The sequence below is a fragment of the Myxocyprinus asiaticus genome, chromosome 43 (assembly GCF_019703515.2).
Source record: "Myxocyprinus asiaticus isolate MX2 ecotype Aquarium Trade chromosome 43, UBuf_Myxa_2, whole genome shotgun sequence".
NCBI lineage: Eukaryota > Metazoa > Chordata > Actinopteri > Cypriniformes > Catostomidae > Myxocyprinus > Myxocyprinus asiaticus.
The window spans coordinates 27,808,800-27,825,896 of record NC_059386.1 but is presented as its reverse complement, the minus strand read 5'-3'; the positions used below and the strand labels follow the sequence as shown (position 1 = coordinate 27,825,896).

The 17,097-nt window shown below is 36.5% G+C and overlaps 1 protein-coding gene across 2 annotated transcripts; it reads left to right on the top strand.

Annotated features, from left to right (window-relative positions):
* Window positions 1–1,267: 1,267 nt before the first annotated feature.
* On the top strand, window positions 1,268–14,837 carry LOC127433551 (katanin p60 ATPase-containing subunit A-like 1). 2 transcript variants are annotated; one of them, XM_051685577.1, is made up of 11 exons: window positions 1,268–1,435; window positions 2,070–2,346; window positions 4,816–4,976; window positions 5,919–6,081; window positions 6,307–6,434; window positions 8,564–8,669; window positions 9,078–9,236; window positions 9,791–9,917; window positions 10,469–10,603; window positions 10,939–11,065; window positions 14,123–14,837. In XM_051685577.1, the coding sequence occupies exons 2-11, from the start codon at window positions 2,185–2,187 to the stop codon at window positions 14,319–14,321; spliced, it is 1,467 nt and encodes a 488-aa protein (XP_051541537.1). In that variant the 5' UTR covers window positions 1,268–1,435; window positions 2,070–2,184; the 3' UTR covers window positions 14,322–14,837. The 2 variants fall into 2 exon arrangements, with proteins under 2 accessions (XP_051541537.1, XP_051541538.1); XM_051685578.1 differs by lacking the exon at window positions 1,268–1,435 and adding an exon at window positions 1,712–1,903.
* Window positions 14,838–17,097: the final 2,260 nt, after the last annotated feature.

Sequence of the window (17,097 nt, the reverse complement as noted above, 5' to 3'; positions counted from 1 at the left end):
CTGTGTGCATTGAATTTATTTAATACATGAGTTTCACAATTTGAGTTGAATTACTGAAATAAATGAACTTTTCCACGACATTCTAATTTATTGAGATGCACCTGTACATGCTATTTCTTACTCAAGGTGGCGCTGTTGTTTCAGTGATTGGCTTGATTTACATTTGACATTGCTGTTTGATGAAGAAGCAACGTGGAAGTAAACTATAGCAAGTGTAACACGTGGACAGTATGATTTAGCTATTGTCATTTGGGTATACTACTGAAATGATGTGCATCTATTTAGACTAAAAGTGTCTGAGAAAATACTTTTGTGTAGATATGTGTAGCTCAATATGTGTTTGTCAGCATCTCGTGAAATTTCTGCATGGAAAAAACGAATCCTGTTCTATATTTGTTGCATCATCTCTTTGATATATGAAAAATAAAACATCAAAATATATTAGAATATATTATATTCATTTTTTTTTTTTTTTATTGTCTTAAAAATGTTTTGAAAATTTGACATTATCTGGGCATTTTGTAGATTCATTTGCGATAGATATACATGACGGATCTTTAAAGACCAGAGTATGTGATAATGTTTGGCGAAACACCCAAGCCTTTAAGGGTTAAAGAATGTGTTGCTAATTTCTTTCAAATAAAGCATATTTTATGATCATTATGATTTTCTGTGTGTATTGAGACATTTCCATGACAATTACCGTTATTCAAAATAAATAAAAACAAATGATATCTTAAGCAATATTACAGTATTTCAAATAGAATTACTGTAATATGAACAAAATAAGGACATACCAGTTAAAATAAAAATTATTTATGCATTATGGTAGATTTGTTGCACTACTTTTAATCTATGCTTGTTAAAAAAAAAACATGTATTATGTTCATTTTTACTGTAACTAAAAACTTACTGTATTACAGTAATAAGAAACATTATTGAGAATAATGAGATTTACTAAACAAATAAAAAAGAAAAACGTCCATATGACAGTATTATTCAGTTCTGTGAACTGCTATACGACATGTTAAACATGTTTATCAAGCTAAAATAAAGCAGGTCATTATAAAGAGGATTGTATTTATTCAGGCACCGCCCCCAAAAGATGGGGCGGTACCAACTGAAAGTGATCATCCCTATGCCCTACTCCCTTCGAAGGCCAGATCTCTTGATGTGGGCACTCTAATTGGAGTATGAAACTACTGTATGAATGTACCCTTCACTTATAGTCTTGTAAAAGGGCTCTTCGTGAAAAAATATCGTCACTCGAACTTTCGAGTGACGTCCCTTCCCGCAGTGCCCTTCAAGGGCGCAAAACTGCCATTTGGTTAACGACTACGCATTCATTCATCACCCAGCGTCTGTCGGCGGCCATGGCAACATCACTGGGTAACGGACTGTGGACCAGCCCAGTATAAAAGCGCCTCTAATAAAGGTAAGATCTTCTTGTATTCCCCTGCAAACGTGGAGTTAAATGCCGAACATATTTTTCACACCGCATGTTCAAAGAACGGTTCATAAATGTAAGTATTAGACTTCATATTTTGTTTCCCCGCAAATCCTTTTTGTTATCGCTGGCCTAAATCTTGGGCGTTTTGCACGGTTGCCTTATGGGTAATGTAGTGTCTTACTATGGAGTTCAGTATTCACCTTTACATTGTGGAAAACGGAATAAAACTACAAGTCCCAGGCAAAGTGACATGTAGCAGCGGTGACGTTCGTGCAGTTTTTGCATACAAGCACGATTTGATAAATTGGATTGTTTAGACTTATTGATTTGACTTGGTGTGTTTAGTTTTTAAAGTTTTAAAATTCAAGTGCATGCGGTTCAAGCACGCAAATCGACAGTTTTTAGGTGCTTCACGTCAGGTGCCTGTCAGCAGAATATAATGTGATTTATGAGGTAAGGGCAAAGGTTAATAAAGAAAATTTACCGTTAGAAATCAGTGTAGAAATTCCTTTGATGTGACTGTTATTAGTGAATCCATACAGTAGTTCTGTTACAATCGTTATAAATGATTGATTCAGTTCTGCATCTTATCTGTCTCTCTGTTTTCTGACATTCTAAGCTCATGGTCTTCGTTCAGTCAACAACAACAAGCAAACAAGCATCTGCGATGACCCTGTAAACTCATGCTGCATTGAAACGCTGAAGGGACATTCTGTTAAGGTTCCTTTCTCATCATGAATTTGACTGAGATTTGCGACAATGCTAAGAAAGGAAGAGAATATGCATTACTGGGGAACTATGACTCATCAATGGTGTACTATCAAGGTGTTATACAGCAGATTCATAAGCACTGCCAGTCCCTCAGAGATCCTGCCCTCAAAGTCAAATGGCAGCAAGTAAGATACTCTTATATTTAATAATTTTAACCATAAATGCATCTGATATATACAGTATATTCTTGACCATTTACACTGCTGTGAACTCTATTATTAGGTTTAGAATTCAGTTTGGTCAGTACTGTATATAATCTGTCTAATATGTCTGCTAACCCATGTTTTCATTAAAACATGTCCTGGCCGGGGCATTCACCCCAAAATCAAAAGAAAGCATAAAGAAAACAATTTGAAGGACTATAAAGATTCTTTGCATCACAACCTTTTGTTCATAACAGTTAAGCACAAAATGACTGTAATACAATGATTTATTTAAATCCACATAAATTATTGGCAGAACAACAAATACAGTGGCAAGAAAAAGTATGTGAACCCTTTGGAATTACCTGCATTTATGTATAAAATTGAAATAATCTGGGTTGATCTTCATGTAAATTACAATAATGAACAAACACAATCTGTTTTAATTAATAACACACACATTTTTGTATTGTTCTTGTACATATTGAATGCATCATTCAAACATTCACAGTGTAGGTTGATAAAAGTGTGTGAATCCCTAGGTTTATGATATCAACAAAAGCTAATTGGAGTCAGGAGTTGGCAAACCTGTCATCCAATTAATAAAACGAGATAGAGCTGTTCAGCCGTGATGCCAGTTTGTTGGCGAACATGGAAGTCTAATTCACCATGGGTTCCCTCATGATTTTCCTATGGGTTTTTATAATGGGGTTTTTGAACTTATTATTTAAATAAGGTCTGTGGTACACAGTACTTGACGATTCATGAACGTTTTGTTCTACAACATTAATTACACACTTTCATACCACAAACGTAAATTTTGAAGCCGCCTTGTTTTAAAAAAAAAAATGTATGTAATTCAGTACGGCTTCAAAATTCACGTTTGAGGTATGACTGTGTGTAATTTATGTTTTAGAACAAAACGTCCACATATCGTTAAGTAATGTTTACCACAGACCTTATTTTTCCCATACGTTCAAAAACCTCATTATAAAAACCAATAGGAAAATCCAGTGGGAACCCATGGCAAATTCTCTTCTGGGTTTTTGGACTACAAGCTGAACAGCTCTATTGGAGGTGTGGGTTAGCACTACTTTGACATATAAAAAGCACTCTAACATTTTGAGTATTCACAAGAAGCATCTGCTTACGTGGACCACGCCTTGCAAAAAAGAGATCTCAGAAGACCTACAATCGAGAGTTGTTGCTTTGGATAAAGCTGGAAAGGGTTACAAAATTATCTTGAAGAGCTTAGATATTCATCTGTCCACAGTTTTACAGATTGTCTATAAATGGAGACAACTTAGTACTGTGGCTAGTCTCTATAGAAGTGGTTGTCCAGCCAAAATGACTCAAATGGCACACCGCAGAATGCTCAATGAGGTAAAAAAGAACCCTAGAGTGACAGTTAAAGACTTAAAGGAATCATAGGAACTGGTTAACATTTCTATTCATGAGTCTACTATACGGAAAACATTAAAAAGGCATGGGTTTCCATAATAGGACACCACGAAGAAACCTGCTGCTTTCCAACAAAAACATTGCTGCACGCCAAAGACCACCTTGACACTCCACAACGCTACTGGGAACATTTTTTGTAGACTGATGAAACTAAGGTTGAATTGTTTTAAAAAGAACATGCAGCACTACGTATGGCGTAAAAAGGGCACTGCATACCAACATGAAAACATCATCCCAACGGTGAATTATGGTGGAGGGAGCAACATGTTTATAGGCTGCTTTGCTGCTTCGGGGGCCTGGACCGCTTGCCATCATCAAGGGATAAATGAATTCCCAAATTTATCAAGATATCCTACAGGATAATGTCAGGGTGGGGGTGGCTGTGCGCCAGCGAAAGCTCAGTAGAAGTTGAGTGATGCAGCAGGACAATGACACTAAAAATCAAAGTAAATCACCTGTTTGATGAAGATGAGATCACATTTTATGACCAATTAATGCAGAAAACCAGCTTATTCCAAAGCTATCACATACTTTTTCTTGCCACTGTACTTTACAATTGAAATAATCTAGACTTAATTTTTTGTTTGTATTACAGTAATGATTTATTTATTTATTTATTGGATTGAAAATAATGTCACAATGCTAAAAAGTATTAATGATCCTCAAAATACCCGTTGTTCCTTATATATAATTATTATTTTTTGGGGGGGGGATTTGTTCTTGACAGGTTTTGAGAGATTCACTCTTTAATTAGTGCTATATATTATAGTGTAAAATAAGCCTGTGCATTTTAAGAATACAATATTTTGCAGATTCTCTGATCTACATAAAGTATGCAGTCCTCTTTTTTTTTGCCTGAAAAGTTCATGTTTTGAAGAGCTGTGAATCTAGATTGGCCTGCTTGACATTTTACTTAACCAGTGATTGGAGTTTCTTGTCTAGTTTGGAAAGGGCTTAGAATCAATTTCCCTCTTGTTCCTCTGAGCCCAGGTTCGGCAGGAGCTGGCAGAGGAATATGAGCAGGTGAAAAGCATCGTAAACACCCTGGAGGGTTTTAAGGTGGACAAACCATTTGATTTCCCCAACACTCAGCCTGAAGAGAGCCCAAGGGACCCTGAAATCTGGCCTCCCCCAATGCCAGCTGAGCACAGGTAGAGTAGGCAGCTAATTATGTAAACCACTGAGGAGTTCTACATCTAATACTTTTATACTGTCACTGCTGTGTTCTCTCATGCACTGTTTAACCATCCAGCTCCCAGTAGTGTGTTCACCATTGAAACACTTTGGAACTTTATGGTGATATAAAACTTAACCTAAACACTGTGGCTCTGTGACGTCTTACATGGTCTTACAATGGCAACAGAAGGAGCGGTAGGATTGTTAAAGGGGTCATGACATGAGGAATCAAATTTATCATAATATTCTGACATATATAGTAAGAGGTCATAGTACTATAAAAACATACTGTAAGTTTCAGAACTCAAAACTTTGTCCTCACGGCAAAAAGAGCATTTGTTGAAACCAAGCTGCCAAAACGACTCATTCTCTACTTTCTCTACATTGTGATGCCACACTGTGGTAGACATTTGCATCTGACTGCCTCTACAACAACACATCAAAACCTAATTTACCTTATCTCTTCTGTAGCCCGCCAAGTAGCGATGAGCAGTAAGATGGCAAGTAGAGAGAGCAGGTCAGTTAAGAGCAGAGAGACAGTCATAACAGTAGGCATTTATTGTTCCATGTTTTACAAATATGTGTGTATTTGTGCAATACACTTTATTAATATTATAAGTGAACCTCAAAGAATATGTTTAAAAAAGGCATGTCATGACCCCTTTAAGGAAACGTTTTCGAAAACAGGCTTTATTTTTGGCAATTCTGTTTGCTATTGGCGCAGAAATGACACACATCACATTTAAGTACCAAAAGAAGTGGCAATTAGAATGCACTGAATGCAACACAAATGTAGTGGTTTCTATTGAATACAATTTACCATGTCATATGGACTTTTGAAAAATACATTTGTTACGTTACATTTTCTGTGGTCATAAATGATGTCGGAAAGGTGATATCATTCTTTCTGGTCATAGGGCACCTGCCCAGGTGAAAAAGCCAATCCCTGTCTCAAAGCCCCAGAGGAAAGACTCACCTGGAATGCAGCATCGTGGACATGTGGGGAGGGGTCAGCCGAACATCAAATCAGATAGGCCAAACACCCGAGATGGACGTGGAAATAAAGCTAAAGATGAAAAAGTTAGTTACTCAAATTATTAAATCAAATTACAATCTGTGGAAAATATCTTTTGAGTTTAAAAGCATTCAAAATTGTGGTTGATTTAATTTCAAATCAACTGCTTAAAGCATACAATAGTGTAATCAAAATGTGCATGTGAATGTTTTGGAGAAAAATACAATGCTGGTGTGTAACTTATTAACAAGTACCTGTTAACAATGTATCTTGATAATTTTTGTTTTCAGAGTAAGAAGAATGCCCAAGAAGGAGCTGGTGATGGGGAACAGAGGAAGTTTGATGGCACAGGCTATGACAACGATCTGGTGGACGCACTGGAGAGGGATATCGTGTCCAGGAATCCCAATATTCACTGGTATATATATAGAGATGATGTACCAATATTTGATGATTCAAAGATACATCCTAGGATGCGCTGGGACACATCCTCAGTGATGTTCCTGAGGTCATCGTGTGTTTCGGGTCTTTCAACATCATACACCCTCGCATGGTGGACGCACTGGAGAGGGATATCGTGTCCAGGAATCCCAATATTCACTGGTATATATAGAGATGATGTACCAATATTTGATGAGTAAATATTGGATAAAATAAATATTCATTCATTGAGTTTATGCTATTTTCATCTCATCTTCTTTAAATTGAATTATGATATATCTGCGCCCACAGAACTCCACAGGAAGTTCTACAGATTTCCACAGAATTAGCACTCCTGTCATGCTCATGCTAATTTGATTATACCGTGTAACAATTATTTTTTATTTATTTTTGGTTCCTGGGTAGTAAGTGTTATTTCCTAATTGCTTATGCCTCAAAAGTATAGAAAATGGCTATTATTCCCCATAAACCTTGCTTTTGTGACCAGGACAGTGATATTTTGAAATATACCTATTTTCCAGAACATTCCAGATAGATTCAGTGCTGAGTAAACTTGGAGTAACTTCTAGAACTTGCTAGAACAAGTAATATAAATAGTAGTATAAATACAGGGACCTTAAACCCACCAGTTCAGTTTAGTTCCAGCTGCCTAAGTGGATACATATCTGCATTTTTCTGAGATGGCATCAAGAGGCTGCAAGCTTCCGGCAGACGCATTTTGCTATGTCTGCGACCAATTTATCAAGACAAGAGTGAAAAAGTACTCCGTGGAAGCATCTGCTAAGATGTGTGAGGCCTACAAGGCATATTTCGGCATGCGTGTCGGGGATCAAGACAAACCCTGGGCACCTCATTTCACCTGCGAGCACTGCAAAAAAACTCTGGAAGGTAAGATGGACAATTGTTGCTCGGAATTTTATGTTATAAAATTTGTTAATTTTAAAAATTGTAAAAGCTTTTAATTTTAAAATGTTTTTTTGGGACAGCAGGGACACCAAGGCACACTACCACAGGCGGGACTGGTCACAGCGGACTGAGTTCTCTGTGGGGAAGAACAACGTCAAGTGGGAGCCACTGGTGGACCCCCGTAAGGTGCTGATGCCACCACTGCACATCAGATTGGGCCTTATGAAACAATTTGTCAGAGCTCTAGATAAGAAGTCGGCAGCCTTCAAGTACCTTCAAGACTTCTTCCCTAAGCTGTCTGAGGCAAAGGTCAAAGCCGGTGTCTTCGTCGGACCACAGGTAAAGAAGATCCTGGAGTGCAATGAATTCCCCAAGAAGCTCACAAGTAAGGAGAAAGCGGCTTGAAACAGCTTTGTCACAGTGGTTCAGGGCTTCCTGGGCAATCACAAGGCCGAAAACTATGTGGAGCTGGTTGAGACTCTGGTGAAGAACTACAGCACAATGGGCTGTAGGATGTCCCACAGAGTCCATATCCTTGATGCTCATTTTGATAAATTCAAGGAGAACATGGGAGCGTACTCGTCGGAGCAAGGCGAGCACTTCAACCAGGATATACTGGACTTTGAATGCCGCTACCGAGGACAGTATAACGAGAACATGATGGGAGACTACATTTGGGGGCTGATTCGTGAAAGTGATTTACAGTATAATTATAAATCTCGAAAAACTACTCACTTCTAAATCTTTTGTAGTCATTTTTGTATTACTTTAGTATAAATACGTGTTCATTTGGATTCATATGTTGTTTTTTTCTGACTTCGTTAACGAAAAGCACAGATTCACCCGTTTTCTCATTGGGAATAGGTACATTTCAAAATATCTCTGTCCTGGTCACAAAAGCAAAGTTTGTGGGGAATAATAGCCATTTTCTATACTTTTGAGGCATAAGCAATTGGGAAATAACACTTTCTACCCAGGAACAAAAATCGTGTTTCATAGTGTTATGCTTTTAGCTTCTAAAAAGAAGTGCAGCTCAGTTTAACACTTCTTACATATTTACTTCTGCAGATTTAATGTCAAAATATGAGAAGTAAATGTGAAAAAGTCCACAGATTCTATCTGGGTCAGTCACTGTGGCTGTTAGTGATTCAGTGCTGGACTGTGATTCAGGCAAGCTGTCATGTGTTACTGTTCCTGCAGGGATGACATAGCAGATCTAGAAGATGCCAAGAAGCTGCTGAGAGAGGCTGTGGTCCTGCCTATGTGGATGCCAGACTTCTTCAAGGGGATCCGTCGCCCATGGAAGGTTAATATGTTAGATGACACCTGATTCAATAGTTTAACATCTGAGCATCTAACACACAAACATATGGATATACAGTCTTTAGTATTGTGTTTTTGCCCAGGTTTAGGTGTTATGATAACAATCAATCAGTCATTTCAATTTATTGTGACCACCGTTTTTATTACAGTCCACTAGCAGGCGCCATTTCACTAGTTTATCATAGCTCATTGCTACTGTAGAATTCATCACAGATTGAAATATTTTTCCTTCAATTTGTTCTCCATTTGTCATCTGGTCTATTTACGTTCTTTTCTACAAATCATGCTCCCAAAGCTTGCTTTCACAGCTGCAACTTTTTTTAAGCGCCTGCTAATAGTCTGTACCCCTTTGGAAACAATATCAATACATTTTGTTGTCTCAAACTACCAGGGAGTGCTGATGGTGGGGCCTCCAGGCACAGGGAAGACCATGCTGGCCAAAGCCGTTGCCACTGAATGTGGCACAACCTTTTTCAATGTGTCGTCCTCCACGCTTACCTCAAAGTACAGAGGAGAATCTGAGAAACTAGTGCGGCTGCTCTTTGAAATGGTGAGTGATCTCCAAGAAAGCCGGAACTTGTAATTCTGCTCAAAATAAGACCAGAAAATGGCTGGAATTTTATGTTAACTATTTGATTGTGTTTGTCCATTTATGTGTTTTCAGATTTGATTAAAACCCACCCACCCACTTTACTAAAGAAACTTAATAAAATTGAGAGATTATGTAGTTGAATAATAATGTGTCCATGGAGTTATATATATATATATATTTTTTTTTTTTTTTTATTAACATCAAGATTTCAGGTTAAATGCATATTAATGTATAAGAGAAAGTGTATATTTTAGATCCTGTAACTGCCTAATTGTTTTTCACTATTTTTAATCACCTTTTTGACTGTGGCAAATTATTTAAATTATAACTATTCTTTATAGTATTTCAGTTAATAGTTAAAATGGTTTAAGATGGATTATTGCATGTCAGCTACATTTATGATAAAAGATCTGATACACTAAAAATGTTGGTAATGTTATAAGCTACAGAAAGTTTGATTAGCTAGATTTGAGTTTCTGTAGTTTTGTAAAATTTTTCTTTTGCTGTAACAGGCTCGTTTTTATGCCCCCACAACAATATTTATTGATGAAATCGACTCTATTTGCGGGAGACGGGGCACATCAGATGAACATGAAGCCAGTCGTAGAGTAAAATCAGAATTACTGGTGCAGATGGACGGTAAGTTTTGTTTTGTAGGTGAAACCGTCATGTTACATCAAATGTTACAACCTTATTTTAAAGGGATAGTTTACACAAACGAAAACACAAAAATTCTCTCATCATTTATTCACCCTCATTCCATTCCAGATGTGTATGACTTTCTTTCTTCTGCAGAACACAAACAAAGATTTTTAGAAGAATATTTCAGCTCTGTTGGTCCATTCAATGCAAGTGAATGGTAACCTGATATTTCAAGCTCCAAAAATCACAAAGGCAGCATAAAAGTAATCCATATGACTCCAGTGGTTAAATCCATGTCTTAAGAAGCGATATAATAGGTGTGGGTTAAGTCCTTTATTACTATAAATCTCCACTTTCACTTTCATATTCTGAAAGTGAAAGTGGATATTTATAGTTAAAAAGGATTTAAATATGTATCTGTTTCTCACCCAAAGTGATTGCAATGCTTCAGAAGCACAGTTTAAATCTATGCAAGTAAGTAAATGATGAGAGAATTTTCATTTTTGGGTGAACAATCCCTTTAACTCCCACTGTTGTAATGTCATCAGGAGTAGGAGGTGCTCAAGAGAGTGATGATCCCTCTAAAATGGTAATGGTCCTGGCTGCCACTAACTTCCCCTGGGACATTGATGAGGCCTTAAGGAGAAGACTGGAAAAGAGAATCTACATTCCACTACCCACTGGTAATCTAACACCCTCACACAAACAGGAAAATATTTTCTAGGCAGTCACGGCTCCTATGATTTTTTTTTTTCAGTGCATGTCACCCACTCATTTCTGGACCAGACTGACTAATTTCTATCTTTCATGCTGTGCTGTGTTTCAGTGTGTGATTCATTGCTCGTGATGTTTCATTGTTTGATGCAACCCCTTTGTTATATTTTATAATGTGAATTTACGTAGTCATGTATTAGACTCATAGCTGTCCATTTTTAATATTGTAATTTATTTTTTTTTTTGTTCATTTTGAATTTGTAAAAAAAATGTTGCTGTCTTTAACTGTTACTAATCTCCACAGCTAAAGGACGGGCAGAACTGTTAAAGATCAACCTTAGGGAAGTTGACGTGGCTTCTGATGTGGATCTCACCATCATTGCTGAAAAAATCGAGGGTTATTCAGGAGCTGACATCACCAACGTCTGCAGGTATGTTTTTAAGATTATAGATAACACCTTTATATAACTACAGTGGCAAGATAACGTAAGTGAACCTTTTGGAATCACCTGTTTTTCTGCATTAATTGGTCATAAAATGTGATCTTCATCATAGTCACAAGTATAGACAAACAACACACAAAAAACTATAATATTTCTTGTCTTTATTGAACAAATCCCATTAAATATTCACAGTGATGTGGGAAAAAGTAAGTGAACCCTTGGATTTAATAACTGGTCGATCCTCCAATAAGCATTTCCGGTTGCAGATTAGACCTGCACAACATTCAGAAGGAAGTTTGAACCATTCTTCCATACAGAACTGATTCAGCTCAGTCATATTCTTAGGATGTCCAGTGTGAACGGCTCTCTTGAGGTCATTCCACAGCATCTCTTTTGGGTAAAGGTCTGGGCTCAGACTGGGCCACTCCAAAAGGTTCCAATAATTCCTTCAAGTCTTTAGCTGTCACTCTAGGGATTTTTTTTTTTTTTTTTTTTTTTTTTTTTTACCTCATTGACCATTCTGCAGTGTGCCGTTTAAGTCATCTTGGCTGGGTGGCCACTTCTAGGTAGAGTAGCCACAGTACTAAATCTTCTCCATTTTTAAACAGTTTGTCTAACTGTGGACGGATGAATATATAAGGTCTTCGAGAGAACTTTTTAACCCTTTCCAGCTTTATGCAAAGCAACAATTTGTAGGTCTTCTGAGATCCCTTTTTTGCAAGGTGTGGTCCACGTCAGCAGATGCTTCATGTGAATAGCAAACGCAAAATTAAGTGCTTTTTATAAGTCAATGTATCTCTAACCCACAACTCGTTTCATTAATTGGATGCCAGGTTTGCCAACTCCTGAATCTATCATTTGTTGATGTCATTGGCCTAGGGGTTCACATACTTTTCTAACCTACACTGTGAATGTTTGACAGTGTAGACAGTAATACAATAATTTGTGTGTTATTAGTTAAAACAGATTGGGTTTGTTGATTATTGTAACTTAGATGAAGATCAGACCATGTTTTAAGACAAATTTATAAATAAATGCAGGTAACTCCAAAGGTTTCACATACTTTTTCTTACCACTGTAAATGTGATCCAAGTTAAGCATCAAGTAATTTTTCTGTCCTCACTGAAAATTAAATGATGCGCAAAGCAACAAAATTACAGCCATTTAGAACATATTTGCCAATAAAGGTCGACAGTGACCACCCATATTTTCAGTGGCATGGGGTCTGGAAGTACATTTCCCATTCATTATCTCCTTAAGCATGTTAGATAATGTCTTAAAAAAAGTCTTGAACCAAACCACCCAGGTCTAAAATGAATCACAACATTACAATTGATTGAAAGCAAAAAAGGTAACTTCAGAATTGATGTGAAGTGAGGCACTTACAATGGAACTGAATGGGGCCAATTTTTGGAGGGTTGAAGGCAGAAAAGTGAAACTTATCATTTTATAAAAGCACTTACATGAATTTTTCTATTAAAACTGATGAGCTGTAAAGATGTTCAAATCTTCATTTTTACAGTCATTTTAGGGTTTGTTGTCATGTCAAAGAAGTTTTAAAATTGGCTATAACTTTGCACAGAAAAGTTTAATAAGCGATTTTATCACTCTACAATACTGTTAACACACATTTTGTTTACGTCTTGTTGCTATTCTTTTGAAATAGTGAGTATTTTAATGTTAACATATTGGCCTCATTCACTTTTATTGTGTCAATAGACAATGATCTCTGGGATCGACAATGGTCAGAGTGATCGCCAAAAGCTGATGCCTTTGACGATGTCAAGACGATATTTGGCTCGTTTTCCCATTAATGTATTTTATTATTATTATCCAATTAATATAACAAATAATTTTGCCTGTAGACACACAGACACGCGCTTGAAGAAACGCACTTTATTATATTATTAAGAACAGATGACAGAAAAGCCGTCTATGTGCATGCATGACACGCTGTTTGTACGGAGGCGTGCAGTTTCGTGGAACACGCGTATGTAAAAGGTTCTCACTCTTTCTTTGTTTCTGTCTTCTGAATTTTTTTTTTGCAAGAAGAGTATCGTCTATGAGTGCTGCAGATGATCTCAGACATCTCAGCTCAGGAGGTGCTTTGAGTTCAGTTCGCTTTATTTCCACAGAGCAGTTCATTGAGACCACAACTCTGCAGCCTATACATCTGTGATTAAATCATAATATAATGCAAAAATACGTTCACCTTGAACCATGATTTATATTTCAGCGATTATTATCATCATTATAATTATTATTTTTACATTTATAATTGTTTTTATGTCTTCATTTGTGTAAGTAATTTTCCGCCTGCATGTTTAGACGGATATATGCCTGACGGTAAATGGAAAGGTGGTTACTTGTATACAGTGTCTATATATATATATATATATATATAATTCTTTTAATCACTTCATTATTTTAATTGCTTTTTCGTTTCGTTTGGAATGCAATTTGAATTTAGAAATGAATTTGTTTTAAGTTTTTAGTTTTTTAAATAAATTAATTTAATTTTCAATGCAAAATCACTAAAGCAAGAATATTCGCCGATCCCTCAGCCCGGGGATTGCCGATGTAAATGGATATTTCTATATATATAATATATTATATATCGTGAAGGAGGGAACAAAACAAATTTATTCACACACATGATGTATTTTCATCATAACGAAATACCTGACCGGTAGAGAATGCACAGATGAAGTAGGTTCTTTGCCAAAGAGATGTTGCCCTTCACAACTGTTGTAAATTCATCTTTCAAAAAGTTGAACAACACACATTTTAATTGCTCTTAATTTTTTTCCAGTTTCATTTGAATTTTTAGTTAAAATAAATAAAAAATAAAGTTCAAAGTTTGAAATCAATGTCTTGCTTTATTGTGTAGGCTTAACCCTAACCCTGCCTAACAAAAATGACCCCATAGTACCACCTAGTATCCAGTCAGCGGTAATACTGGTGTTTGTTGGTTTGAACATGAACACTGCACAACATAGACTTACAGTGTACATGTGACTGATGAACTTGTGGTTTGAATCTCAGAGATGCATCAATGATGGCGATGAGACGGAGGATCCAGGGTCTCACTCCAGAGGAGATCAGGGCTCTTTCTAAAGATGAGCTGCAGATGCCAGTCACGATGGAGGACTTTGAGCTTGCACTCAAAAAGATCTCAAAATCCGTCTCTGCTGCTGACCTGGAGAAATACGAGTCTTGGATGTCTGAGTTTGGATCTGTTTGAAGAGAAACAACAGAGAAATAAGAATGCAGAAAATTCCCAATTTAAATGTTACACTCTGGACCGAGACATGGTTTTATTTCTCAACACATTTAAATATATGATGCTACTGACAACTGTAGTCAAACCGGTGTTCTGATGTGTTTTGGTTTTGGTTATGCTTGGACCAAGAAGCAGTCACACCTTGAACTGTCAAAATTTCACTACCGGCACTATACGCTGGTGGTATTACACTGAGACACCTTTATTCATTATTTCAAGCATTTCAGTTTCAAGTCATTTCTAATTTTGTTCTCTGTTAACAGAAATGGAATGAGTTGGTAATGATGTGTTTTAATTTTAGAGTTACAGAGCTGTGAAAATGATACTTGACAAGGGAGAACAGCATTATACTGGTATTGTGCTGTATGTTTTTTTTAATGTTTGATTGTGTGTAGAGACTCATGTTCGGTGTTTTATTTGTTTTACTAATGATATTTCATGTCATTTATAGTCATAATAAAATAAACATTAATTCTCTTCCTGTTCAATGTTGTTGTACATGGGCAGAAACTTGAAGGTTAAAGTCAACATGAAACAGCGTTCACAACCCATTTTACATCCATAATATGATATACACTCACTGAGCACTTTATTAGGAACGCTATGGTCCTAATAAAGTGGCAGATGTGGTCTTCTAATAAATGTGGCAGATGTGGATGCTTTTCTTCTCACTACAGTTGTACAGAGCAGTTATCTGAGTTACCGTTGCCTTTCTGTCAGCTTGAACCAGTCTGGCCATTCTCTTTTGACCTCTCATCAACAAGGCGTTTCTGCCCGCAGAACTGCCAATCACTGGATGATTTTTGTTTCTGGCACTATTCTGAGTAAATTCTAGAGACTGTTGTGGGTGAAAATCCCAGGAGATCAGCAGTTACAGAATACTCAAACTAGCTCATCTGGCACCAACAATTATACCATGGTCAAAATCACTGAGATTATATACACCCATATCTGCATTATTTTATGCATTGCACTGCTGTCACACGATTGGCTGATTAGATAATCGCATGAATAAGGAGGTGTACAGGTGTTCCTAATAAAGTGTTAAATGAGTAAATTGAGGAGGACTTATGACAGTAATTTATCTATTGGGATTTGATTGGATCATGAAAAGGGGGTGTTACATACCAGGATGGTGCCAGGTGGTTGGAAGGGAGGGGTTGAAAAATAAGAGGGCTTTGTGACATCAGCTGAAAAGGAAAGTAGTTTCAGAGGCGGAACAAGTTATTTCATTTTAAAGAAAGTTTACAAAGTCAAACCTTTTATCTTTGGAATCACGTAATTCATAATAAGATGAAGAACATGTATTAAGAATGTAAATATAGTCAATTTTGATTTTGTTTACTTTAAGCAAGTTTTGGTAGCACTTTACACATTATGGATGTGATGTTTTTACATTTTGTATGATAGCTTAATTATTGAAAATGGCATGATGTTTATTAAATATTAACCAGTTATCAATGTAGTGACCAGATCTGGATGCATGATGGGAGATGTTGTTCTCTTCCTTTGTACAGCGACAGAAAGTGTGACTCAGTTTTTTAGTGGGAGAATGGGGGTAGATGATGACTGTCATAGTGGGCTGTGTACTACGAGTGTGTGAGTGTGGGCTGTGTGTGGAGTTTGCCTTCAAAATACACACTTAGTGATTTATCTTTCCCTGAATATCTAGTTCTGAGTTAATACAGCTACTGTGACAATAAGTTTTCAGCCTAAAGGAAGAAGTCGGTGCATGATTTCTTCAAAATTATTTACTCTCAACGTTCAATCAAAAGTTATTGCCATTAATCAGAGCATGAAAAAGTGTGAACATCCTTCTAATGCTAAAATATCACTCATCCATCTACTTTATTATGATCACATTATCTATCAAACTGAACACACAGAGAGTCTGTGTAGACCCAAATGGATGTGGCATAGTGAGTGTATAACGAAAGAGAGTGCGAATGAATCATAGGCATGGACAACAGACGGACCGGCTGACGAGAGGGCCGGTGATGGCATGACGTGGTATTTGACCCTGCAGTAGAGATCAGGGTATGGTGAAGGACTTGTCCAGTAGCGTGGTTCTTTAAAGGCCATTACACAGACGGTTACTACACAGCCCAGCTGCTTGGTTTTTTCTGTTTGTTTATCTCAACTGAGCGTGCTTTACAAATTACATTTGGACAAAATAGTAAAAAAAAGAAATGCAATAAAAAATTTTTTTATACATGGATTCATATGCTCAGCATGTCTCATAAATACCCTAATTATATTATGCTGAATCTCTTGAAACCTGTCAAGAATATGTTCGGTTCATAATATCCCAAAGTCAAAAGGAAAAAATATGAAATATATTTTGCTTAACAAAAATTAAACCTTTTATTATTACCAATACGATTTTTTTTTCATTGTGATTTGCAATTTTATTTTAATTTTTTTGCCAAATATGCACATTTCCTCCACAATTCACATTACTGTAATGCAAAAATAATGGCATATTATATTAACTGCAAAGTATTTAAACATCTTGGTAGGATGGGTTGCACTGCCTTTAGATTAGATAAAAAAAATCATTATACTATTGTAATATTTTTTTACAGAATAATTTTATTGTTTAATTTAATTTAATTTGGGGGGTCAGATGTGACCTGGACATCATTTCATGAGATACACCTGTTCGCAAATCATTGCATTATTCTTTTAATATATTTTTTTACTGAATGATTTGATTTGATTTTGGGGTACAAATATT

Coding starts and splice junctions, on each gene's coding strand:
- LOC127433551 (XM_051685577.1), top strand. CDS start 2,185: ATGAATTTGACTGAGATTTGCGACAATGCTAAGAAAGGAAGAGAATAT. Junction 2,347..4,815: donor TCAAAGTCAAATGGCAGCAA/GTAAGATACTCT, acceptor CTCTGAGCCCAG/GTTCGGCAGGAGCTGGCAGA. Junction 9,918..10,468: donor ATTACTGGTGCAGATGGACG/GTAAGTTTTGTT, acceptor TAATGTCATCAG/GAGTAGGAGGTGCTCAAGAG.